At 41.9% G+C, this 27,066-nt stretch overlaps 1 protein-coding gene across 9 annotated transcripts in view; it reads left to right on the forward strand.

The window, feature by feature from the left end:
* Nucleotides 1–4,154: 4,154 nt before the first annotated feature.
* The window catches only part of blnk (B cell linker), a 33,726-nt gene continuing 10,814 nt past the window's right edge, over nucleotides 4,155–27,066 (forward strand). Inside the window, exons 1-18 of one of the 9 annotated variants that reach the window (XM_061838120.1) lie at nucleotides 4,155–4,242; nucleotides 8,335–8,485; nucleotides 10,477–10,542; nucleotides 12,811–12,857; nucleotides 15,752–15,795; nucleotides 15,885–16,002; nucleotides 16,289–16,392; nucleotides 20,556–20,628; nucleotides 20,695–20,820; nucleotides 21,476–21,501; nucleotides 21,582–21,613; nucleotides 21,775–21,802; nucleotides 21,869–21,920; nucleotides 22,351–22,390; nucleotides 22,463–22,487; nucleotides 22,576–22,606; nucleotides 23,281–23,356; nucleotides 23,454–23,482. In XM_061838120.1, the coding sequence (XP_061694104.1) occupies nucleotides 15,760–15,795; nucleotides 15,885–16,002; nucleotides 16,289–16,392; nucleotides 20,556–20,628; nucleotides 20,695–20,820; nucleotides 21,476–21,501; nucleotides 21,582–21,613; nucleotides 21,775–21,802; nucleotides 21,869–21,920; nucleotides 22,351–22,390; nucleotides 22,463–22,487; nucleotides 22,576–22,606; nucleotides 23,281–23,356; nucleotides 23,454–23,482 (796 nt within the window). In that variant the 5' untranslated portion in view covers nucleotides 4,155–4,242; nucleotides 8,335–8,485; nucleotides 10,477–10,542; nucleotides 12,811–12,857; nucleotides 15,752–15,759. Of the gene's footprint in view, nucleotides 4,243–4,434; nucleotides 4,596–4,761; nucleotides 4,945–8,334; nucleotides 8,486–10,129; nucleotides 10,254–10,282; nucleotides 10,361–10,476; nucleotides 10,543–12,810; nucleotides 12,858–15,751; nucleotides 15,796–15,884; nucleotides 16,003–16,288; nucleotides 16,393–20,555; nucleotides 20,629–20,694; nucleotides 20,821–21,475; nucleotides 21,502–21,581; nucleotides 21,614–21,774; nucleotides 21,803–21,868; nucleotides 21,921–22,350; nucleotides 22,391–22,462; nucleotides 22,488–22,575; nucleotides 22,607–23,280; nucleotides 23,357–23,453; nucleotides 23,483–27,066 lie in introns of those variants that run through there. The other 8 variants (XM_061838115.1, XM_061838114.1, XM_061838117.1 and 5 more) reach the window with 8 other exon arrangements.

Consider the following 27,066-nt stretch of genomic DNA (forward strand, 5'->3'; position numbering starts at 1 on the left):
GTTAGTCCACCTTTAAAAGTCCACCTCCACACTATGTATTATCCTGAATCAGATGCACATGTGCGAGGTCGTTAGCTGCATAAAGACACCTGTCCACCCCATACAATCAGTAAGACTCAAACTTGTAACATGGCCATGACCAAAGAGCTGTCCAAAGACACCAGAGACAAAATTGTACAACTCCACTCGGCTGGAAAGGGCTATGGAGAAATTGAGGACAGAGGTTTCAAGTTTAAGTTCAAGTTTCAAGCTTGGTGAAAAAAGGTCCACTGTTGGAGCAATCATTACAAAATGGTAGAAGCTAAATATGACAGTCAGTCTCAATCGGAGTAGAGCCCCATGCAAGACATCACCTCTTGGGGTCTCAATAATCCTTAGGAAGGTGAGGAATCAACCCAGGACTACACGATAGGACTTGGTCAATGACCTGAAAAGTGCTGGGACCACCGTTTCAGAGGTGACTGTTGGTAATACACTAAGTCGTCATGGTTTGAAATCATGCATGGCACGGAAGGTTCCCCTGGTTAAACCAGCACATGTCAAGGCCCGTCTTAAGTTTACCAATGACAATTTGGATGAGGAGGAGGAGTCATGGGAGAAGGTTTTGTGGTCAGATGAGACCCAAATTAAACTTTTTGGTCATAATTCCACTAACCGTGTTTGGAGGAAGGCAAATGATGAGTTCCATCCCAAAAACAGCATCCCTACTGTGAAGCATGGGGGTGGTAGCATCATGGTTTGGGGTGTTTTTCTGCACATGGGACAAGACGACTGCACTGTATTAAGGAGAGGATGACCGCGGCCATGTATTGTGAGATTTTGGGGAACAACCTCTTTCCCTTAGTCAGAGCATTGAAGATGTGTCGTGGCTGGGTCTTTCAACATGACAATGACCTGAAGCACACAGCCAGGAAAATCAAGGAGTGGCTCCATAAGAAGCATATCAAGGTTTTGCCGTGGCCTAGCCAGTCTCCAGACCTAAACCCAATAGAAAATCTTTGGAGGGAGCTGAAATTCAGCCCAGAAACCTGTCTGATCTAGAGAGGATCTCTGTGGAGGAGTGTACCAAAAAAAAACCTTCCTGCAGTGTGTGCAAACCTGGTAAACAACTATATGAAACGTTTGACTTTTGTAATTGCAAACAAAATCTACTGTACCAAATATTAACAATGGTTTTCTCAGGTGTTCAAGTACTTGTTTGCAGCTGTATCACACAAATAAATCGTTATAAAAAAAAAAAAAAAATCATACATTGTGATTTCTGGATTTTTCTTTTTAGATTATCTCTCTCACAGTGGACATGCACCTACGATGAAAATTTCAGCCCCCTCCATGATTTCTAAGTGGAAGAACTTGCAATATAGCAGGGTGCTCAAATACTTGTTTTCTTCACTGTGGCATGGAAAGGGACTCACAACAACATAGGGAAAGAGGGGTAATACATATAGGCCATGAAGATGAAAGAATCTGATTGGATGAGAAAGGAGCAAGGCACAGTGCAGGGACAGATGCAGACCAAGCCAATGACTCCAAATTCTCCACACAATTCCTGAAACCACCTAGTTCAAAGTCCTTCTTCTCACGTTCAAAGCACTTGATCACCAGGCCCTTTTCCAAGAACCTGCTGCACTGCCAAAGGTCCGTGCCCAACGCAGGCTCAGTTCCTCTGATTTTCACCTTCTTTCCCAAAAATCACGACAGAACCTGGGGACAATAACCCTTCTCTATTGCTTCCCCTTGCCTTCGGAACACACTTCCCCAACTTTTCTGCAACTGCACACACCTCAGGACCTTAAAAATCACTGCTCAAATACCACCTTGACATCCTCACCTTAAAATTCCCATAACATTTTAACTATTTATCTTTAATAAGGATTGTTCTTTATGATATGTTCAGCAAGTCTGAGTACCTGGACTTTGACACATACCACTGTATAAATAAGATGTACTATTGATATAACTAATGCGATTGGCTGACAGCCAGTTCAGGGTGTACCCTGCCTCCTGCCCATTGACAGCTGAGATAGGCTCCAGCACTCGACGCGACACTTGTGAGAATAAGCGGCTAAGAAAATGGATGGATATTGATATAACTGGTCGTAATATTATAACTCTCAAACAGACAACACAAACAAAAATGTTTGAAAAAAAATGAAGACCCTGAAAAGTGCAATGCGATTGGCTAGTGACAATTTTCAGGTGGACTCCGCCTCTCGTCCAGAATTAGATGGAATACATTTAATCACGGCCGTGACCCTAGTGAGGATAAGAGGTAGGGAAGATGAATGAATGAATGAATGAATGAATGAATGAATGAATGAATGAATGACCTTAACGAGTAAAAAAATGCAATAACATCCAAAAAAAAAAAACAAGTCCAAAAGTGAACCCTGATCATTTTCCACTTCATTTTTTTCTTTTGGCAAAGCAAATTCCGATGATTAACATGTTTTTATCAATGTGAGCCATCGGTGCAGTTCCCAAAATGTAACTATATCACTAAGCTGGAAGAACTGTGATAAAATGGTAATGGAGATGAGAGGTTAGATTTGTATTATATCCACACACCCTTGTCATATAAAGACGGAATCCATGCTTAAAAGAACTGTTTGCAAATGTCAATTTAACACTATTCTAACAGCTAGGGAGTGATTAAGATTTGAAAGTGGCTCAACAAGGCTTCCAGCATGTGATACAATGGAGAGATAGTCTGCAGCTCAGAGAGAAGTTGTGTCTCATTTGAACAAGCACAGGCTCTCCTATAAATAATTCAAAATTGGGACGGTGCCTAAGTATCCACTGGGGTGGATTATTTGAGATTTCATTCTGTGTCAGAAGGCTAAATCTGATTTATACAGACACCTTTTCCCCCCATTGTAAAATGCATAATGATGAAGTGCGGGGTCAAGGTTCATTGTCTTTGAAGGCGATAAAGCCTTTCATATTAAGCAACCTCACTCTGTGATTTACAAACGATTAAATCACAAGACTCTGCTTAAACGCCCATTCACTGTGTTTATATTTTTGGGTCTGTTACCTAGGGTTTCATACATTGAGACAAAAGTCATGTTAGGTGCTTCAAATGCTTCCCGGAGGTGGACAAGACAAAAGGATATGACTATTTTTGTTTTTTATTCCCCATTAAATTAATAACTAGCTGCCTCTGTTTGTTCATATGGCATTTCACTGTCAGAGAGTTCTATAACATGACGAATTTAAAACAAAGCGTAAGAGAGAGCGAGTCGAGCTGGAGCAAGGAATGACCTGGAGCACTGAATTATGAATGAAGAATGGAATACATAATTTAGTTAGTATTGTTGCATATTTTAAATGGTAATCATTTTCCTTCCAATGGTGATAGCATTGCTGCTCAAGAGAAATAAGGTTTGACCCAAAAAACAAACCAAAATAATATATATTTTTTTCCCCCCAAATGCCGATAACATTGTAACCCAGCGGGCTGGTGGTTAGTAGGTCTGCCCCACAGAGTTGTCAGTGTATAATCTCAGTGTGGGCCTTTCTGTGTGGAGTTTGAGTGCATTTCACTTTGTGTTTGTGTGGGTTTTCTCAGGCCACCCCAGCTTCCTCCTACATTTAAAAAATATGCATGGATATACTGAATTGCCCATAAATATGAATGTTTGTGTCGATATGTGCCCTGTGAATGATTGGGAACCAGTTCAGGTTGCTCCTCACCTAAAGTCTGCTGGAAAATCCTCGCCTCATCCGTGACCCTGAACAGGATAAGCAGGAGAAAATGGATGGATAGAAGTATGGATGCATTGAGGGATGCTTGGTAATGTGGTACGAACACATAAAGGCTGCATGTTTAATCAGCATGCAGACAGCAAATCAAGTGTAAATTTAAACAAGCTACATACTTTGCAAATAGAAGACGTCCCAACAATGCCAAGTATCACTAAAGTCATGAATACATTCTCCTGCAATGTTGCTGGTAGTCCATGGTTATCACAAAGAACTGTGGCTTCATAAAATGTGGAAATCAACGTGTATCCTGTAAATTACCTCAAGTGACCGCAGTATCACCTCTAAAAATTAGTTTAGGGAGTGAATTATAATTTAGGTAGAGGGCATGAAAAAATCGAAGTGAAATACTGCCATCTAACGTTTGGCATACAGTATGTGAGATATCGCTTCTACTGAGTGATATTTACAGCTGATTTCTGTTGAACAGAACATGACTGATGGCGACATGAACAGGTTCAACTACCTCCATCGACAGTAAGTAACAATGACCATATTCTTATCACTTACCTTAGCCTCCTTAAAACTAATAAATACATGTAAAAAAAAAAAACATCTCTTCTTTAACAGCAAGAATGGGTAGAGCAGCCAAATATTAAATAGGAGTATTGAGAGAGAGAGAGAGAGAGAGAGAGAGAGAGAGAGAGAGAGAGAGAGAGAGAGGAGAGAGAGAGAGAGAGAGAGAGAGAGAGAGAGAGAGAGAGAGAGAGAGAGAACGAGAGAACGACAATGACGTTTTACAGGTAACCGTGCTCATAAAACTGCTAATAATCCCTTGTGGACAGCCAAAACATCTCCAACTGCAACTTAACGGCAAGGCGATTTCTCAGGTCAGCAGTGGGCTGAAACGTCAACGTTTGGACAGGGTCGAAAGTACTTTGCATGACATGAGTCGTGCGCATCTGTCACAACTCACTTTGATGAACCCGCAAAGCCCAAAAGGATACGTTGTGTGCAAATGTGACTTTTTTGTGTCCTTTCATTAGTGAGCTTGAGTTACACGTCACTGTGGTGGTAAAGTTAGCTTGTAGCAACGTCTCCCGATGCGGAAGTCTACAAGGAAGGACGAAAAATTTCTGACAATTTTTAAGAAATGAAAGTAGCGAACGGAATTTATATTAACGAAACGGAGTAAAAGTACCTTGACTAATCTGCGTAAACACTCCAGGAAATTACAAAGTAAACTTAATTAAAACCACTCTGACAAGTACAAATTATCTGAAGTATGAATTACATCTTCTTCTTCTTCTTTTCCTTTCGGCTTGTCCCGTTAGGGGTCGCCACAGCGTGTCATCTTTTGCCATCTTAGCCTATCTCCTGCATCTTCCTCTCTAACCCCAACTGCCCTCATGTCTTCCCTCACCACATCCATAAACCTTCTCTTTGGTCTTCCTCTCGCTCTTTTGCCTGGGAGCGCCATCCTCAGCATCCTTCTACCAATATACTCACTCTCTCGCCTCTGAACATGTCCAAACCATCGAAGTCTGCTCTCTCGAATCTTGTCTCCAAAACATCCAGCTTTGGCCGTCCCTCGAATGAGCTCATTTCTAATCCTATCCAACCTGGTCACTCCGAGCGAGAACCTCAACATCTTCATTTCTGCCACCTCCAGTTCAGCTTCCTGTTGTTTCTTCAGTGCCACCGTCTCTAATCCGTACATCATGGCCGGCCTCACCACTGTTTTGTAAACTTTGCCCTTCATCCTAGCAGACACTCTTCTGTCACATAACACACCAGACACCTTTCGCCAGCTGTTCCAACCTGCTTGGACCCGTTTCTTCACTTCCTGACCACACTCTCCATTGCTCTGTATTGTTGACCCCAAGTATTTGAAGTCGTCCACCCTCGCTATCTCTTCTCCCCGTAGCCTCACTCTTCCCCCTCCACTTTTCTCATTCACGCACATATATTCTGTTTTACTTCGGCTAATCTTCATTCCTCTCCTTTCCAGTGCATGTCTCCATCTTTCCAATTGTTCCTCTGCATGCTCCCTGCTTTCACTGCATATGACAATATCATCTGCGAACATCATGGTCCAAGGGGATTCCAGTCTAACCTCATCTGTCAGCCTATCCATTACCACTGCAAATAGGAAGGGGCTCAGAGCTGATCCCTGATGCAGTCCCACCTCCACCTTAAATTCCTCTGTCACACCTAAGGCACACCTCACCATTGTTCTGCTACCATCATACATGTCCTGTACTATTTTAACATACTTCTCTGCCACACCAGACTTACGCATGCAGTACCACAGTTCCTCTCTTGGTACTCTGTCATAGGCTTTCTCTAGATCCACAAAGACACAATGTAGCTCCTTCTGACCTTCTCTGTACTTTTCCACGAGCATCCTCAAGGCAAATAATGCATCTGTGGTACTCTTTCTAGGCATGAAACCATACTGTTGCTCGCAGATACTTACTTCTGTCCTGAGTCTAGCCTCCACTACTCTTTCCCATAACTTCATTGTGTGGCTCATCAACTTTATTCCTCTATAGTTCCCACAGCTCTGAACATCCCCTTTGTTCTTAAAAATGGGAACTAGAACACTTTTCCTCCATTCTTCAGGCATCTTTTCGCCCGCTAGTATTCTGTTGAATAAGTTGGTCAAAAACTCCACAGCCATCTCTCCAAATTGCTTCCATACCTCTACCGGTATGTCATCAGGACCAACTGCCTTTCCATTTTTCATCCTTTGTAGTGCCTTTCTGACTTCCCCCTTAGTAATCATTTCCACTTCCTGGTCCTTCACTCTTGCCTCTTCAACTCTTCCTTCTCTCTCATTTTCTTCATTCATCAACTTCTCAAAGTATTCTTTCCATCTATTTAGTACACTACCGGCACCAGTCAACACATTTCCATCTCTATCCTTAATCACCCTTACCTGCTGCACATCCTTCCCATCTCTATCCCTCTGTCTGGCCAACCTGTAGAGATCCTTTTCTCCTTCTTTCGTGTCCAACCTGGTGTACATGTCTTCATATGCCTCTTGTTTAGCCTTTACCACCTCTACCTTTGCCCTACGTCGCATCTCGATGTACTCCTTTCGCCTCTCCTCAGTCCTCTCAGTATCCCACTTCTTCTTCGCTAATCTCTTTCCTTGTATGACTGCCTGTATTTTGGGGTTCCACCACCAAGTCTCCTTCTCCCCTTTCCTACCAGATGACACACCAAGTACTCTCCTGCCTGTCTCTCTGATCACCTTGGCTGTCGTCGTCCAGTCTTCCGGGAGCTTCGGTTGTCCATCGAGAGCCTGTCTCACCTCTTTCCGGAAGGCCGCACAACATTCTTCCTTTCTCAGCTTCCACCACATGGTTCTCTGCTCTACCTTTGTCTTCTTAATCTTCCTACCCACCACCAGAATCATCCTACATACTACCATCCTATGCTGTCGAGCTACACTCTCCCCTACCACTACTTTACAGTCAGTAACCTCCTTCAGATTACATCGTCTGCACAAAATATAATCTACCTGCGTGGTTCTACCTCCGCTCTTGTAGGTCACTATATGTTCCTCCCTCTTCTGGAAATAAGTGTTCACTACAGCCATCTCCATCCTTTTTGCAAAGTCCACCACCATCTGCCCTTCAAAGTTCCTTTCATGGATGCCGTACTTACCCATCACTTCTTCATCGCCCCTGTTTCCTTTACCAATATGTCCATTACAATCTGCACCAATCACAACTCTCTCGCTGTCTGGGATGCTCAGAACTACTTCATCTAGTTCCTTCCAGAATTTCTCTTTCAACTCTAGGTCACATCCTACCTGTGGTGCATAGCCGCTAACCACATTATACATAACACCCTCAATTTCAAATTTTAGTCTCATCACTCGATCTGATACTCTTTTCACCTCCAAGACATTCTTAGCCAGCTCTTCCTTTAAAATAACCCCTACTCCATTTCTCTTCCCATCTACTCCGTGGTAGAATAATTTAAACCCTGCTCCCAAACTTCTAGCCTTACTACCTTTCCACCTGCTCTCTTGGATGCACAGAATATCAACCTTTCTCCTAATCATCATGTCAACCAACTCCTGTGCTTTTCCTGTCATAGTCCCAACATTCAAAGTCCCTACACTCAGTTGTAGGCTCTGTGCATTCCTCTTTTTCTTCTGACGCTGGATCCGGTTTCCTCCTCTTCTTTGTCTTCGACCCACAGTAGCTGAATTTCCACCGACGCCCTGCAGGTTAGCAGTGCCGGGGGCGGGCGTTGTTAACCCGGGCCACGACCGATCCGGTATGGGATTCTTTAGATGAACGCTCATATTTGTTTGGCACAGTTTTTACGCCGGATGCCCTTCCTGACGCAACCCTCTGCATTTATCCGGGCTTGGGACCGGCCTACAGATTGCACTGGTTTGTGCCCCCATAGGGCTGCATTGAAGTATGAATTACATAAATGTAAAAATTTAAAATGACCCTATCTGAAATCACATAGTTATGGTCTCTTTAAACCAATTTGCACATATTGATCATACACTTCTACAGATGGTTTGCAGTTCCAAACGGCTGTACTTTTTTCCCAAGGTTTTTTTTGTTGTTGTTTGTTTTTTGTTTTTTTAATTAACAGGGTGGAACGGTGATCCAGCAGTTGAGCATGGCCTCACAGTTCTGAGGACTGGGGTTCAAATCCCAGCCCCACCTGTGTGGAGTTTGCATGTTACCCCGGTGGGTTTTTTGTGAGCAGTCTGCTGTACTCCCATATCCCAAAAACATGCATGGTAGGTTAATTGAGGACTTTCCATTACTCATAAGTATGAATGTGAGTGCTAATGGTGGTCGATTCTTTGTGCCCTGCGATTGGCTGGCAACCAGTTCTGGGTTTACTCCGCCTCCTGCCTGAAGATTACTGGGATAGTATGGAAGTAAATGTGTGCCACCAGGATTTGAATTTGAAATGCCACAGAAACCAGGATTTGAATTTGAAATGTAGTGTTCACATTTTTGATAGTCGCATTTCAGTGTAACTTTTCATGGTTAACAATTCAACCAGCTACAATTCCCTGTCTGAAATTCAAACAGCTACAATTCGCTGTCTAAAATTCACCGTTTGTGCCACCAGCCAGGGTTACTTCAGGTTAGAACCGAACACCCAGCCAATCGCAGTTACGCTTTCTCAGTCACGTGACGTCACATACTAACATATACTTGTCAGACTCCACATCATTCCTGTCCGAAGAACCATCTGAAAATTCTACATGAATTACAGCCACAGGTTGAAATATGTATGGAAGTATTCCACCGTCTTCCCGATCAACCGATATTGCTATTTCTTCATCAGATGAGGGTAAATCTGAGAAATCAGCGCTGGCCATATTTGTGTCCCATCGTAATCGAGCCTTTGTTGCGGCACGTAATACATCGTGTAATACGTCACATCCGCGCACGTAGGTCATGTGACTTGCCAAAATGAGAGAGTATTTAACATCACATTTTCAAGATACAGTACATATTACATGACCTATTGGATACATTGTTAATCCAAACCACTGGAATTTGCCTTTAATATGCCTTTTCCTTGAAAACTAAAACAGATGTATCTTAGTGTCTTGAGTGTTTTTTGTTTTTTTTTTTTTGGGGTGGGGGGTTCTTTTACAAATGGTTCCTCTTTGTAGGCAAACTGTCTTAATCATTTAATGTCACTGTCAAGAGCCCCGTTATGTTGTTGCAACACACCAGAGGAAGCTGTGGGCTTAAGTACCTGGATGAGGTTGCCATTTTGCATTTAAAAAATAGCAGACAGCAAAATAAATGGTTTTATTTCTGAATGAATATGTATGCATTTGTGAATGTGTCTGAGCTATTGCATGTCTTCACTGGCGCTACGGTTGTATAAAAAAAAAATAGTTTAATAGCTTTTATCTGCAGAATTTGAAGCCCAACACATTTTTTATAGAGCTTTTTATGTTTTTACTGTTATAAAAAGGAGTACTGGTATATCAGTAGGCCACAGATACGTTCAACTGCAGTCAATGAGGATTGGGTTTACCATCAATACCTAGAATTTTAAATCATTAATAACTTTTTGAAACTAGAACTTTAAGCATGTCCGTTTCAGCATGGGAGACATATATCCTTAGGTAATGCTGAATTCGATTTTTTTTCCTCTAATTTCTTAATCATTGTTGAATGAAATTATATGAAAATGACAATTTTAAGGAAGTGCAATAACACACTTGTCCCAGTGCATACACCTGCTAATGAGAGAGGTTTGAAACCGAAATCAATGTTTGTGTGTGGGGGTGTTAGTTTTGTTTAAGTGTGTGAGTGACAAGAAGTAAAAAAGAGAAGTGATTCTTTTTTCTATTTTTGAGGGGCAGGGGGGGGCAACCAGAATGAATTTGAATCTCTTGGTGACAAGGTGTGACTTACTTTAGGCTACAGTAAAGTATGAGATCAATGATACTGAAATATGTAAAGCCTTGAGTTGACTGGGGGAAAAATGGATATTTTAGGTAAATTCTCAGCTTCTGCCACAGCAAAGATTCGGTAAGCTCTGCAAATTGAACTACTGTACAACGTGACTTTTATTTTGACATTTAAAAGAATGTGTTACAGCTGTTATCCCAGCCAACCAAAAGGATTCATAGTCTAAGGTTGTGACTTTTCCATTTTATAAAATTTAAAAATGGGAACGCGCCATTCAACCTTTTTCTCATTCATGTTTACACTGTGGGTTCTATCGAACCAATGAAGTTCATCTTTTTTCTAGGCAGCTTCAAAAGATTACTCAGGACATCCAAAAAAATGATGACAGCTACCTGAATAAACTAAAAAGGTACGTTTAATATTTTTACATTTCTCTTTAACACTTACATACTGCCCTAATCAAATTTGACACATTTATCAGTAATAGAAATACCCCAAATGTTATTCTTTGATCCTGAAATTTGATGACTTTTCATTAAGTGACCCAAAATAAAACAAAAATGAAAATAGATTCAAGACCTACCATTTTTGTAAAATCAAAGAAAATGTTGGGAATGTGTCAATCTTAAAACTGTGAGACTGTAATATGTGGATTTTTTTTTTTTTATGGGACAGTGGTAACCATGTTCAATAGGGGATTGAAATGTAAAAAGTCCCAAGAAGATTTGAAACAGGTTCCCACAAAAAAAAGTACCCCTGAAGGTTTTTGAAATGTCATTCGAGATTATCGAAACACTAAACGTGTCATTTTTACAGTTTATGTACAGATTTATTATGTGTCAGTGACGAAGTTGTTCACAGGACAATTTTAATCACATTTGACCAAATTCCAGCAAAAAATGTTGGTCTTTGATTCGACATTGGGTAAAACAGCAAAAGAATGAGGATAAATACTAAAATATAAGAAACAGAAGTCATAAAGTGGGAAGACGGTGCCGTGACACAGGCACAAGATATTCACCTGCAAAAATAAATACCTGCAATCAATTATTCAATCAAAATATAAAAGCAAGCTGTAAAAGCTTCTGAAGTTTTATGAGCTGACATTTCCGTGACTGAGGTCATGGGAGAAAGGCGTAAGGTACCATCCAAGAAGTTCTAGATTTCACAACTAATGGTGTAAATTATGGAAAATACACTTCCCTTTTCTTGAAACATTGATGCAAGATTAATCATCCATTTATGAGTTTCAGAAAGGCTATTAATACATTTGTTAAAGATGTGTAGTTCATAATTTGATAATGTGAAGACATCCTTGGTCTGGGTCAGAATTGACACATTATAGACAACTTATAGATTGGGAAATTAACAGCTTGCCACCTAACTAGAACAAGAAAAACCACAAATGTGTAGGTCATTAAAATACCAGACCACTAACATCTAAAAATGAATGTGGGTTGCAGGAAAATGTTTCCGCATTCACAGTAATTTCACTACGGCACACAAAGAAGCCAAAATTATCTTCAACAGATGGCCTCTGTCTCACTTACTCTTTCTGATATGAATCCCCCCAAGGATAGAAACCACTTGGAGTTGCTACACTCAAGATTTATTTCTAAACTTACTTAAATGTCTGTTCAGTTCAAAGCTGTCCCTCCCTTGAAACACTATTTCAAGATTCTCCTTCTGTTCAGAAAAACTGCAACCTCAAATGCTGTCATTTGAATCATCCAAATCACATTTATGTTGTACATTGTACATACATGTAAATGGAATATATTCACTAATTTAAAATAAATGTGTGTGGACTCATCACCTGCGAGGGAGATGTGAGGCTTTGAGGCTCATGTAGAGAGAGGATAAATTGCAGACCTGTCCATCACCAGGGGCGATTCTAGGATCAGATGTTCAGGGGTGGTGAGCTGGCAAGATAGATTCATTGTTTTCTCCAGTTAATGAAATAGCATCTGCACATATCTAAGAGAGATGTTTACCACTTTAGTCTTTGCCCAAACCAACAAATGTGGTTATTTAAATGTTAGGGCACAGCAAAAGAGGAATAGAATGGACTTATTAAAACAAACATTCAAACAAACCTTTGATTTTTATATAGCAGCACATCTACATACACATTAACAGTATGATTTGTTTTTGTTTTTGTGGGGGGATGTGGAAAGGGGAAACAACCACCCGAGAGCGAGTTACTAATGTGAGCAGTAGCTACTAAAAATAATAAATATGGACTTTGTATTTATTAATTTTTTTCGAACTTTTGTAAATATGTTGAATACTAACATACCATATAAAATCCTATTTTTGCTTCTCCCTCTCTCTTTGTCCTAATAGGAGTGATAATGTTAATCCAGTCAGTTAGCTTGTCAGTCGCACCTTTGAGTGAATATAAAACACATGCACATCAAACACCTCCCAGCTTCTTCCATTCCGATTCAAACGGAGGAGACTGATACTGCTCTGGGCAGTGACCAAAAGGATGAGGAACTCACAGTGCCTCCATCCTGTCACACACACACACAAACACACACACACACACACACACACCACACACACACACAACCCACCACACAGGGTGGGGGGCTTGAACTCGATGGATGGATAAAACATAAACCTAACCCTTTTCAGTCTGATATCATGCTTATATTATCCTTCCATGTGGCAGATTGAAAAGCAAACCAGCTCCAGAAGTACCTGTGAGAGACTACAGAGGTAACATCTGCATCTTTACACCTGAAATAACTTGAATGAAGACAGTCAGTTTTCATCTCAGAAACAGTTGCAATTGAAAGCACAAGCCGAGGCGTAACAGGGTCCCTATAATGCCATTGGAAGTTTTTTTTCTCTCTTTTTTAAAGCTTTCTAAAAACAAATACCATATGTCCATATCTTTCTGTTTTCATGTTATAGCCAATGACTGACTGTGATGATGGTGATTTTTAGACAGTTTTGGAGTCAGTTATGATTGTTTCTGCCAATCACTCCCCTTTACCATAAATCTACTATACTATGCACTCAATCCTGAATTAAAATTAAATTCAAGGTCACTTCAAAACCAGCCGCTATTGTAATGTCATCATGTACACCTCATTAAAGAATATATATTTTTTTAATCAAGACAGCTATTTACTCACCCATGATCATTATGAGGGTAACAGAACAAAAATAGGATGGATGACAAGATTATATAAATGATGGAAAATAGATAATTTGGTACTCCAATGAAGGCGAGACATCTTTCACTGCTTCCATAACAGACACACAAGACTAATTTTTCTGAGAAGTGATTGAATCAATTTGTGGGGTTTCATAATTGAAGCATTTTTTTCCTCAAATTATCGTGCTGTGAAAAACTATTTGCCCCGTTCCTCATTTGTTTCTATCAAACACAAAGGTTTGAAATCCATCCATCCATTTTCTTTGCCACTTATCCTCACGAGGGTCATGGGGAGTGCTGGAGCCTATCCCAGCTGTCAACGGGCAGGAGGCGGGGTATACCCTGAACTGGTTGCCAGCCAATAGCGCCTAGGGGCAGAGTGTCCAATTAATGTTGCATGTTTTGGGGATGTGGGAGCAAACCAGAGTGCCCAGACAAAACCGACGCAGGGACGGGGAGAACATGCAAACTCCACACAGTCGGGGCCGGATGAAACTCGGGTCCTCAGAACTGTGAGGCCAATGCTTTACCAGCTGCGCCACCGTGCCGACTGGTTTGAAATCATCAAACCATTTTTAATATCAATCAGAGACAACCCAAGGAAATTCAATATGTTGTTTTCAAATGACAATTCAATTCATTAAGTAACATAGTACATACATAGTACAACATAGTAACATAGTAACGGGCTGTGCCACCCTCGGCAGAAATAATTAAAACAAAGTGTTTGCGATTATTGGTGATGAAGCTTTCACGTTGCTCTCGGGAATTTTGTCCCACTTTTCTTTGCAGAATTGTTTCAACTCCACCATGTTGGAAGGTTTTCTTGCAAGCAGTGCCCATATAAGGTCACACCACAGCATCTCAATTGGATTTACCAATATATTTGGACTCTGACTTGACCATTCCAAACCTTAATTTTGTTATTTTTTTTAGGCATTTAGATGTGGACTTGCTGGTGTGTTTTGGATCATTGTCCTGCTGCATGATCCAAGAGTGCTTGAGTTTGAGGGCACGAATTGATCACCTTCAGGATTTTCTGGTAGACCGCAGAATTTATTGTTCCATCAATCACAGCAAGTTGTCCTGGTCCTGAGATAGCAAAGCAGCCCCAGACATCACACTGTCTCCACCATGCTTCACTGTTGGCATAATAATGTTTTTATTAAATGCTGTGCCATTTTTATGCCAGATGTAACGGGCAGCTCACTTTCCAAAAAGTGCAATTTCTGACTTGTCAGTCCTCAGAATGTTTCTCCAAATATATTGAGGATCATCAAAATGTTTTGTGGAAAATTTTTGTATTCTTTGTTGACAGCAGGGGATTTCACCTGGGAACTCTCCCATGGATGCCATATTTGGCTAGCATCTTTCTTATGGTAGAGTCACGAACACAGACCTTAAATAAGCCCATGAACACTTGCAAGTCTTTAGATGTTGTTCGAGGTTCTTTTGTGACCTCCTGGATGCGTCGTCATTACACTCTAATTTTAGTTGATCGTACACTCTTGGGAAAGTTTGCCACTGTTCCCAGTTTTCTCTATTGGTGTCAGGACCAGAACACAGGGTTGGGCCCAAATGCACGACTCGGGAGACGGAGAGGCAGTTCGGGAAAAGTGTTTATTCAGTCCAGTGTCTGGCATCAGCCAGGCTGTCAACGGGAGCAGCAGTAACAAGAACGTCAGGCATAGGAGGCAGGTCTGTGGGCAGGCAGGAGTCTGTACACGGGAGATCAGCAACGGGATTACGAGAGTGTGGGAATGAGGCATGAAGCAATGATCTGGCAAAGGCCAGACCGTACATGTGGTTTTATATAATTGGGAGACATAATTACTAGAGACGAGGCGCAGGTGTGCTCCTCCGCCGATTGCAGCAGATGCGTGCCGCCTCGGGGACCGGTACGGCCAAGACAGGGCCCAGCAGGGTCATGAGAATTGGTGGATAATAGCTCTGACAGTTGTTCGCTCGAGCCCCAAAGCCTTACAAATGGCCTTTGTAACCTTTTCCAGACTGACTTTTTACTCATTACCTCTTGATTTTTTTTTAAATCTTGGAATGATGCAATGGTTCTTGAGATTTTGTAGCCTACTTCATGTTCTCTGACAGATTCTATTTAAGTGATTTCTTGATTGAAAACGTATGTTTGAAATGGTTGGGTGTGACTTGTAAAATTGAACATACCTTTCCCAAATTTGTGGTTAGTCACAGCAAATTTGTGATTCAACAAGGAGGTGGCCATTATGTTTTCGCAGAGGGTCAGAAAGGTTTGGATTTTTTTGTGCCTTATTAAGTTGAATTGTCATGTGAAAACTGCATTTTGTATTTATTTGGGTTGTCTCTGGGTAATATTAAAATAGGTTTGATCATTTGAAACCTTTGTGTGTGATAGATATGGGGGCAAATACTTTTTCATGGCACTGTAAAATATGGTGGTCTACAATGATTACAGATGAGGTGATGGTGGATATGGAGGATTTTTCTGGAATGGAATATGTAAGTTTAAAGAAAATATATTTCCCAAAATCATTTGAACAGCTCTTCAGTTCCCTCATGAGTAGCACACTTTTGCGTATTGTCCCCAGGATCATGATACGTATGACAATGCACTGCAAGAGCACGACATCAACTATGAGCCGCCTCCCTGCTGCAAAGTCTTCACCAGAACCCCTTCGTCATCTTTCCTAACAGGGGATTACCTTGGTTTGTGTTTTCAAGTCCACTCAAACATAATTTCCCCTCTATTTATCACTGACAGTGAACATATTAATGCCACATAATTTCTGGATGCATTGGAAATGCACACGATATGGCTCATTTTCTATAACCTTGGTCGTAGTTTTTTTAGTATACGTCACCACTGTCATATCCCTGAGTTGAATCGGGTACATCGTGTTGAGTTTTTAAATAGAAACACTGTCAAACCAGCACTCGGGAAATAAAGAATAGAGCGTTATGCAAATGCTGACACTCTGCTTCTGCATTCCAGACAGCTGCCTTAATGAACGAAACCTGGAACACAGAAAGGCCTTCAAATGGGGCAAAGAATCTCGACAACTGCCCTCAGAGCCCTCCCATGTGAACAGTAATGAAGTAGGTTGCAGGTTTTTTAAATTCAAGCATTCACCAAAAAATATTGTTTTGGTGTTTCCCTTCTTTGTTTAAGATCAGATAAACAGTATATATATCAGACAACTATGACCCAAGTAAACGTAAAATGCAGTTTTCAAACTGTGATATTATTTATTAAGGATGAGACAAGTCACGTGTTTCTTGCTCGATGTGAAAAAGAAATGTAACCGTTTGAGTCAATTTCAAAAGCAACAACTAAAATCAAGCGTTTTCTGTGATTGGAAATTGGGTTTTTTTGTTTTCGTTTTTTTTTTTGTTCCTGTCGGCTGTTAAGTCAAGCATCCCTTCTCTATCCCTTTTATGCCAAAACAGTTTTATGGTCACAGTGGAGTTTTTAATCTTCCACTGTGTTTTTTAGTATTATAATTCATTTTTAGTGAAAATAAGAGTCGATCAATCGTACAGAACCAAGTTTGTAAAGGAGAAAGAGAAACAGAGACAAAGGACAGATCAAAAATTGTACCTGATTTTATATGAGTCTTACATGGGGCTGTTAGTACTACACTATGTGAGGGAATAACACAACAAAATAGAACAGGACAGGACAGAAGAAGAAGCATGTAGGACAGGCATACTGAACCTGGCTGTACAACTGAAGTGTGCTGGAATTGAAAGTGAATTATAAAGGTATGTAGGGTATAAGTGAGGGGATTAACAAGCAGTTTCGATAGTTATGACTTATTTGTCACATTAAAGGTCAAGTGTCGTCAAACGGATGATTTTTGGTATATTATTAATGAAAAACCCACAGTCAATATGGTCACATTTATTTTGACGTATACAGCTTTTTGTTACTCTCGCCATGAAAATCCTCTCAGGGATTTGTTTTCAAGAAGAACCAGGAAGTGACGTAAAGGACAGCAGTAGCGCCCCCTCGTGGACTCATTTGTTTCCATTATTTTTACCTCCGGGAAGGTAGCTCGTTTTTCGTTTGTGTTAGCCAAAATGCCGGCTCATTGCATTGCTGGGCATTGCTTGAACACTCGGGAGAATGGAATTACTGTTCATAAGTTTGAAAGAGACCTTGTTCGTTGTGAAAAATGGATTGCACGGGTGCAGAGGACGAGAGCTTCGTGGGTTCCAAATAACAGGTAGGTGTGTATACAGCTACTAAAAAAAAATAATAGTTTGGGGCGGACCACGTAATCGGTCTCTCTCATAACGTAGCAAAAGATCCGTGTATGAAATGTGTTGAAGTGTGCATACAGCTACTACAAAAAATAATAGTTTGGGGCAGACCACGTAATCGGTCTCTCTCATAACGTAACAAAAGATCCGCGTATGAAATGTGTCGATGTGCGCATCACCCAGCCAACAATGTCTCAGTCAGCCTCGTCTCGATAGTGTTCATCACGTACTGCGGCGACTTTGAACATACCCCTAAAAGCAGCATAGCTCGACTCCACCTCCTCCTTATATGCCACCAAGGGTGCGGAAACTTAGCCCCATCGGCTGAGGCACTGCATTCGGCGGTCACAGCTTCTGCGAAGGCTGCGCGTTGGGCTTTGCGACGGGGGCGGCTCTGAAGAACCCAGCCGAAAATGCGTTACTCAGTCGCGTGCGTACAAAAAGCGCCCCGGCTCGGCTGTGAACACCCCCCTAAAGCAGCACCGCTCGGCTCTGTCATAAGCTAAACCGGCCGGCTGTGATGAGCCGCGATGGGTCATCTCTGCCGCAGAAGTGGATCGGACGGGATGCGGTTTGGCCATGATCGGATATCATCTGAATATTGCCCGAAACAATAGTGTCATTTTGCCCTGAGGGCTTGAAACAATAGTGTAATATTGCCCCGGTAACTTCACTCGGTTGTGTGGTGTTGTCCTTTTCGAAAAGAGCTTCGGTGTCATAAGGGGTGTCGGAAAAATCCGAATATCTCTGTTGTTCGCTTTCCATAGTAGCAGGCACTGCGCCTTTTCAACGGCGGAAGTGACGATGACGTCAAGGACAGAGGACGCAACTAATATGGCGACCACTTGGATGTCGAGGGACACTCAATTGCGCAACTTTGTGCATGGATGACGCGCTCTCCGCTCACTTTTATTTTCGTGTAGAGATTGAAGTGAATACTGTTATGTATTTTTCATTACAATATCTATTTTAGAATATTTATAGGGATGACAGTCCCACTTTAAGTGAGTGGCCTTACACCCAGTGAAAGAATCGTAGGAGTGTGTGCCTGTGGGCACATGTAAGTGAATTGACACCGAATTACTAGCACAAAACTGACAGAATTGTCCTGTAATCCATGGGTTAACCTGTGAGCAACCCGACAGAGGGGACATGTTCCACACAGAGGGACCCAGGGCAGTTTGGGAGCCTCACTGAGCACTGAGGTGCCCCTGAAACTGGCAACCCGGCAGGGGCCGCAGGGAGTCAATACAACTCCCAAAGCCCCCCAGCCCCCAGCCTCCTCCACCTTCAGGAGAGCCAGGTGTCCCCCCAACCTGCTGGTCCTGCTATGCAGCCAGTCCCTGCACAGCCAGAGAGGGGGAGAATGTACCTTGTTTGTTGGAACTGAGGGTTGATCAGGCCACCAGAGAAGAGAAGAGTAAGAGTGTGGGGGGCATGAAGCAGCGGCGGGTCATAAGAGGGGAGGCCCAAACCCAAGCAATCATCAAGCCCGGGGTAATGGGGCAATGAGTCTTTTAGATCTCTGCGTAGATGTTTTGGCTCACGCTTAATTGCAGAATTGTTTTCATTCAGCAACACCCCCACAGCATATGGAAGCTTAAAAAATGTCTGAGTCATTGATCATTTTGAAGCCTAATTTCACATCATGCATCCATTTTCTGAACTCCTTATCCTCACAAGGGTCACAGGTGTGCCAGAGCCTATCCCAAGTATCTTTGGGCAGGAGGTTACACCCTGAATTGGTTGCCAGTAAATCGCAAGGCACATAAAACAAACAACCACTCGCACTCACATTCACACCTATAGAAAATTTAGGGTGTCCAAATAATACATGTAAACCGGAGTGCCCGGAGAAAACCCTAACCCAAGTAAGCACAGGGAAAACATACAAAGTCCACACAGACAAGGCCAGGATTTGAACCCCAGTCCCCGAACGAGGAGGCAGACAGTCTAACCAGTCACAGCACCGCCCCAGCTTGATTTCACACATTTTGTGATTTTTTTTTTTTTTTTAATCCTCTCATTTAGAGTTCAGCTTGTTAACAAGACTTTTCTGTGATGTGTCAAATTTACAAGATTGGTTGGTTGGGTTGCATTTGTTTGTTTATTTTTTGGGTGGGGGAGTTCTTTTGTGACCTCCAGAATTAGTCCTCACTGTGCTGTTTAGGACATTTTTGTGGTTCAGCAAGCCACTGAAAGGTTCACCACAATTCTTTGTTTTCTCCATATGTGAATAATGGATCCCACTGCAGTTTGCTGGAGTCCTAAAGCTTTAGAAATTGTATTGTAACCCTTTCCACACTGATACATGTCAATTTATTTCTTATCTCTTCTTGAATTTCTTTGGACACTGGGATTTTGTTGCAGGTTTTGAGATCTTTTAGCCGGCTTCATTTTGTCAAAGGTTCTATTTACATGATTTCTTGGTTGAACATCGCAGGTGATTAAGCCTGTGTCTGGTCAAATTGTGTGAAAATTAACAGCTTTGATCACATGTCATTGGCTACAGTTAATTCATAGTTTAACAAGGAGGCATAACCTTTTCACACAAAAAAAATGAATCAGAATCAGCCTTATTGGCCAAGTATGTAAAAATACACAAGGAATTTTTCTCTGGCAGTTGGTGCTGTCCTGATACGACATTCAGAACAAAGAACAAGACATTTCTGTTTATAGGAACTATTCCCTATGAGTCGTGCAAGACGTAAAATCTTCATTTAGAAAAGGTAAGAGGTAAACTTTGAACAGATTTTGTCCCCCTTGTGAAATAAAATCTGTTTTAAAACTTTACTTCGTGTTTATTTGAGTTATCTTTTTAATAATGTGCATTTGTTTGAAGACCTTGAGCATCAAAGTAGGGAAGAAAGGGGCAATGCATTTTCACAGCACGTTTCTTCAGTTAAATTTCAAGCTATGTCATATATGAAAAATGCATTTCCCATTGAGTGTGCATAACAATTTATGATTGCATTGTAATTTTTACTGTTCCACAGGAAGACTATATCAATCCAGATGGCAGTAATGAGGATAGCAACTATGTAGAACCTGCAGAGAACTTCGCTCCTAGTAAGATACATTTCTGAATATAAGAAAGAAGGGTAAAAGTCCATCCATCCATCCATCATTTACCAGTTATCCGAGTTTGGGTTGCAGGACCAGTTGTTTTACCAAGGACACCCAGTCTTCCCTTTCCCCAGCCACTTCATGCCGGTCTTCTGGGGGGATCCCATGAAGTTCACAGGCCAACCGAGAGACAAAGTACATCCTTCTTCATTTCTCACATTCTTGCTCTTGTTGAAGTTGATCCTTCTTTCGCAAAGTGTAGCAAAAATAAATTACAAATTATTAAATTAATTAATGATTAATAATCATAAAAGAGGCACGGTGGATCAGCTGGAAAGGGTTGGCCTCACAGTTCTGAGGTCCCGTGTTCAATCCCGGCCCCGCATGTGGGGAGTGTGCACGTTCTCCCCATGCCTGCGTGGGTTTCCTCTGGAAACTCCGATTTCCTCCCACATTCCAAAAACATGCAGTATCAATTGGACACTAAATTGCTCCCACGTGTGATTGTGAGTGTGACTCTTGTCTGACTATATGTGCCCCGCGATTGGCTGGAAACCAGTTCAAGGTGTACCCTGCCTCCTGACTGTTGACAGCTGGGATAGGTTCTACCACTCCCGCGACCCTTGTGAGAATAAGCGGCGAATAAAATGGATGGATGGATAATCATGAATTAAATAATTCCCTGCTCTAAAGTGGAAAAAAATGTGTCTGACTTGTAGACTATTTTGATGTGTTTAGACCAATAAAACATTGTTCCGCCACCCAGATTCATTAATAATAACAAAGAATATAAATTAACGATTTCCAGATTGAACACCTAACTAAATTACAAATATTACTTTTTTTCCAGATTTGTATGAAGTGACAAAGAAAGAGGTGGGCTTTTTTTTAAATGAGATCTGTGTTTGTCAAAAATTAGAGCATGTTCATTAAGGGTATGTATGGGATCTTCACAGGATACCATGTTAAGACATGTTTCAGCAAACAGGTAAACCTTAAAATATTCTTTACTGTATTTACCGTAATGCATGTGAGTGAGAAATTAGCCATGACTTCAACCCTGAAGTGATTAGAATTAAATGAAAAAGAGAAACATAAAGGCCCAAATAAGAGCATACCAACGTTTCCCTACTCTGATCTTCATTTCAGAGCAAAAATGGGGAGATCATGCGACACTGTAAGTATTCACAAATGAGGAAGTCATCTCAACATACATGATATTTTTTTTTCTTTGATCATCCAGGACCAGCAGGCTGAAAGTGACTCAAGATATGAAGTGTGGAATCATGACAATAGTGGGTATCAAATGGAGGAAACACCAGTAATTGAGCATGTTTTGCCAACTAGAGCAGCTTTAGACCAATGGCCTCAAAGTTCTGAGGACCGGGGTTAAATCCTGGCCCCGCCTGTGTGGAGTTTGTATGTTCTCCCCGTGCCTTCGTGGGTTTTCTCCGGCCAATCCGGTTTCCACCCATATTCCAAAAACACGCATTAATTGGAGACTCTTGGCTGGCAACCAGTTTAGGGTGTACACCGCCTCCTCCCTGAAGTTATCTGGGATTGGCTCCAGCACTCCCGTGACCCTTGTGAGGATAGGCGGCTTAGAAAATGGATGGACGCCACCTATTGTAACAACAGAAACACATTATTGCATAACTTCAATAAAAGCAGGTGAGGTTCGCAGCGAAAGATCATATGAATTAATGATTATGGTTAAACCTGCAGAGCAACCTCCTCCATTCCCACCTAAACCTTTGCCAAGAGGGTGAGTAACTTACACATTGCCTTTCGTGGTACATTAAATGATGGTGACATTTGACCTGATTTTCATTTTCAGGTCGCCGAACTCTCCCTTTAAACTGGTAAATTTTATGAGTGAGCATATTGCCTGGCTTTAATATTCATCGTGCCATTTTGTTTCTAAAATCACTTGCATGACTCTTACTTCAGGCACAAGATGTAAAGCAGAGAGACTGTGATCGTAAGTATTTGCTCTGGTCCAGCCAGTCTCAAAAGAAATGAGCAGACATCTTTTTAAAAGATTTTGGTGTCCCATTAGAGCATAATTATTTATTTACTGTACAAAATACTTCTCAGATCTTTTCAAGTATATGTCAGAGCATATTATTGCATATAGTTGAGAGAAATACAGTGGAACCTCCAAAGTGAATATGATGGACTGCTTGCTATTAGCAATATGAAAATACATAAAACTCTTAATTTATTTTACAAAAGTTTTCTAACCTAAATATCATGTAGCATGAAACTCTCATAACATTCAGAACTTGAAAGTCAACCGGGTTATGGAACAGATTGTTTGGCTCTGAACGTTCCACGGACTGTAAAGATTTATCAACTTGAAACGGGCAAGTTGTCTTCAAAATCAAGAGTTGAGAAATCGTGTTTCAAATCTGTTGGAAGTTGGAATGTTCTCTCTTCTTGCTTGCATGGGTTTCCCCCCCCACATTCAAAAACATGGACGGTAGGTTTAATTGAGAACTCCATGTGAATGACAGGCAAGTATTTCAAGGTGTGTCACAGTCTCTCGCCCAAAGTCAGCTGAAATAGGCTCCAGCTTGCCCATGACCCCAATGAGGCCAAGCGGAAAGTAATGAATGGATCCAACATTCTGATCGTCTATGTGGATGATTACAGGACAAACGCATCCAATGACTTCTCCTGATCTCAACTCACATCCTCCAAAATCCTTCACTCTGGACAAACAGACAAAGTAAGGCACATGCAGTGTTTTGAGTGTGATACCACAGAGGAAACTTCCATTCGAGTTTTTTTGTGTGACCTACGATTTGTCTGTATTCTTTGTGCAGGATACCTCTTCCAAATGTTACCTTCTCCAGTAAGTAAGAATTGGACTTCGATGGGTACACGCTCAAGAAAACAACCACATTAGTTGAGTTTGACGTTAACAAAGAGTGGATATGTTATTGTTTTTAAAACACACAAGTAAGGAATTGATGGTACTCCTCTGTTAATGAAAGAAAAACCCACAACTGTCACAATTTTACAATAGCAATAACAAATTTTAAAACAATTATGAACATTCACTATGAAAAGCAGACATTGATTTTGAAATGTCATTCAGCAAAAATATTTTTGAAAAACTTGTGAAACAGGCCTCAACAAAATTAATGGTATCCCTAGAAAAGATTTAAAATTATTTGACCATAAAGACGTTCAAACAAGGTGTCCCCTATACAAGTGTCGTGTAATCAATCTTCTTTTCCTTTTGGCTTGTCCCGTTAGGGGTCGCCAGAGCGTGTCATCTTTTCCATCTAAGCCTATCTTGTGCATCTTCCTCTCTTACACTCACTGTCCTCATGTCTTCCCTCACAACATCCATCAACCTTTACTTTGGTCTTCCTCTCGATCTTTTGCCTGGCAGCTCCATCCTCAGCACCCTTCTACCAATATACTCACTCTCTCGCCTCTGGACTTGTCCAAACCATCGAAGTCTGCTCTCTCGAACTTTGTCTCCAAAACATCCAACTTTGGCTGTTCCTCTAATGAGCTCATTTCTAATCCTATCCAACCTGCTCACTCCGAGCAAGAACCTCAACATCTTCATTTCTGCTACCTCCAGTTCTGCTTCCTGTCGTTACTTCAGTGCCACCGTCTCTAATCCGTACATCATGGCCGGCCTCACCACTGTTTTATAAACTTTGCCCTTCATCCTAGCAAAGACTCTTTTGTCAAATAACACACCAGAGACCTTCTGCCAGCTGTTCCAACCTGCTTGGACCCATTTCTTCCCTTCTTTACCACACTCACCATTACTCTGGATTGTTGACCCCAAGTATTTGACGTCGTCCACCATCGCTATCTCTTCTCCCTGTAGCTTAACTCTTCCCCCTCCATCTCTCTCGTTCACGCACATACAAGTATATTCTGTTTTCCTCCAGCTCATCTTCATCCCTCTCCTTTCCAATGCATACCTCCATCTTTCTAATTGTTCCTCCACCTGCTCCCTGCTTTCACTGCATATCATAATATCATCTGCAAACATCAAGGTCCAAGGGGATTCCAGTCTAACTTGATCTGTCAGCCTATTACCACGGCAAATGGGTAGGGGTTCAGAGCTGATCCCAGATGCAGTCCCACCTCCACCTTAAAGGGGAAATCCATTGCTTTGCCTGAACAGTGGATCCAAAAGGTCATGTAATATGTACCCTATTTTGACAATGTGATGTTAAATCCTTTCTCATTTAATCGTGAGACTTTTATCGACAATTACGAATTTTCAGGGCCGCTGACATTTTCCCGAGTCACGTGATCTATGTGTACCACGTTGTTCCAAACGCTGGATTACATGGCTTTTTTTTCCATTATGCCCAGCACTGATTTCTCACATTTAACCTCATCTAATGAAGAAATAGCAGTCTCGGTTGATCGGGAAGATGGAGGAATACTTCCATACAGATTTGAACCTGTGGCTGTAATTAATGTCGATGGTTGTTCGGGCGGAATGACGCGGGGTCTGACTACTCAGAGGCCTACGCACGACATAAGTGCGTAAACAAAGGCCCCCGGGAGCTCCGGGCCACCATCTGCCGATGGTTCTTCGGACAGGAATGGCGCGGAGTCTGACGAGCGAGCTCCTGCGGCAGAGGCCTTTGGCCGAGCTTCGGTGGTGGTGGAGGCCTTTAGCCTAGCTTTGGCGTCTGGGGCTAATGGCCTCCGCCGCCTGGAAGTTCAGCTCGCACCAGGCCGCCGGAGCTCGCTCATCAGACTCCGCGGCTGTGGGTCCGGAGCTCCCAGCGCCTTTGTTTACGCACTTATATCGCGCATAGGCCTCCTAGTAGTCAGACGTCATTCGACCCGAAGAACCATCCGAATATTCAACATTAATTCCAGCCAGAGTTTTAAATCTGTATGGAAGTATTCCTCCATCTTCCCGATCAACCGAGACTGCTATTTCTTCATCAGATGAGGATAAATCTGAGAAATCAGTGCTGGGCAAAATGCTGTCCCATGTAATTATTCTGTCACACCTACGGCACACCTCACCACTTTTCTGCTGCCCTAATACACGTCCTGTACTATTCTAACATATTTCACCGCTACACTAGACTTCCGCATGCCAGGGTTCATACTCAGTCTGACCAAAAAAATTGAAGGGCTTTTTAGGGGCATTCTTAGGGGTTGACACGAAAAATTTAGGGCCGGCAGAGAAAAAATTTAGGGCCATCGTGGGAAATCAAGAGCAAGGAAAAAAGACTCACCCAATGGTGCCATCAACCGTTCTTGGTTGATCAAATGTTCCAGTACCTCAGTACCTGTGACAGTGATCACCTGTCGCCCCTTGTGGTAGTTCTCATTGATATGACCATTGTCAACGTCTTCACATAACAGTATACAGAAAAACAGATTCTAACTACAATTGCAACTATATACACAAATGTCTTCTACTGATGTCTGTCTCAGCACCCCTACTCTAGCTCCTTGAGCCTACCCAGTGCCTCCTCTATTTGTTGCTGCAGAGGTGCCAAAGAGGCTCTCTTGTCCTTTGCTCTGCCTCTGAGTGCATTGGCCTCGGTGATAAACCTCAGATTCCTCTTTTCTTCTGCCTCCTCACACAGCCTGTCAGCCTTCTCTATAAGTGTAGATGTCAGTCTCTATTCTGGCTTTTTTGGCTTTGAGGCAGTAGAGATGAAAAGTGGGCAGCGATGCCAAATGTAGCCAGGTACGAAGTCTTCCTTTCCCCACAGTGGTAGTTTTTAGCAATGTCACTGTCTGAGAACATGACTGCAAACACTTTCGAATTATTTTCACAAGATTTGTAACTGTAATGGCTGCTGATCACTTTTAAAGTCCACACGATCTCTGCCTTTAACAAGTCCATCTTCGTGTATTGAACTACGTTCATAAAGCCTGACTTCTGGCTGGTTAAAGTCGATGGCTGGACAACTGTAGGTGCGCATGCACTGCTCGTACCACTGCCTGAAGTTGATGCTTCACTATCTTGATATTTTAGAAACAGATTCATACCAACGGAAGATGAGAGAGTCTTCGCCAAATCAGCGTGTCTCCTGTTTTTCCGGTGCAACTCCAGCGCTTTGACGTCCATCTTTTCAACCTGGTAACTCTGCTTGCACAGATGGCAGTAAAATATGTGCCGATCTTTTGGATCTCGACGAACCCAGCTCCCAAACTCCTTACTTTCAACCTAAGCTTCTTGAAAAATGAACTTCCTCGTGATACAAGTTGGATCGATGAAAGGACTACGCTACGTCGTAACGAAGACGAAGTGAAATGTCTACTCACGGAAACAAACAATGGAATATCGACAAGATGGCGACTAGTTGTCAACACGGTGACTTCCGTTGACAATTTCCGGATGTTTTGGACGCCAGACGGATCGCTATTTTTTTTTAAATAAAAGATACATATTTTAGGGAGAATTTTGGCGGTAGAGGTCCTCCC

Source organism: Syngnathoides biaculeatus, chromosome 12, assembly GCF_019802595.1.
Source record: "Syngnathoides biaculeatus isolate LvHL_M chromosome 12, ASM1980259v1, whole genome shotgun sequence".
Taxonomy (NCBI): Eukaryota; Metazoa; Chordata; class Actinopteri; order Syngnathiformes; family Syngnathidae; genus Syngnathoides; species Syngnathoides biaculeatus.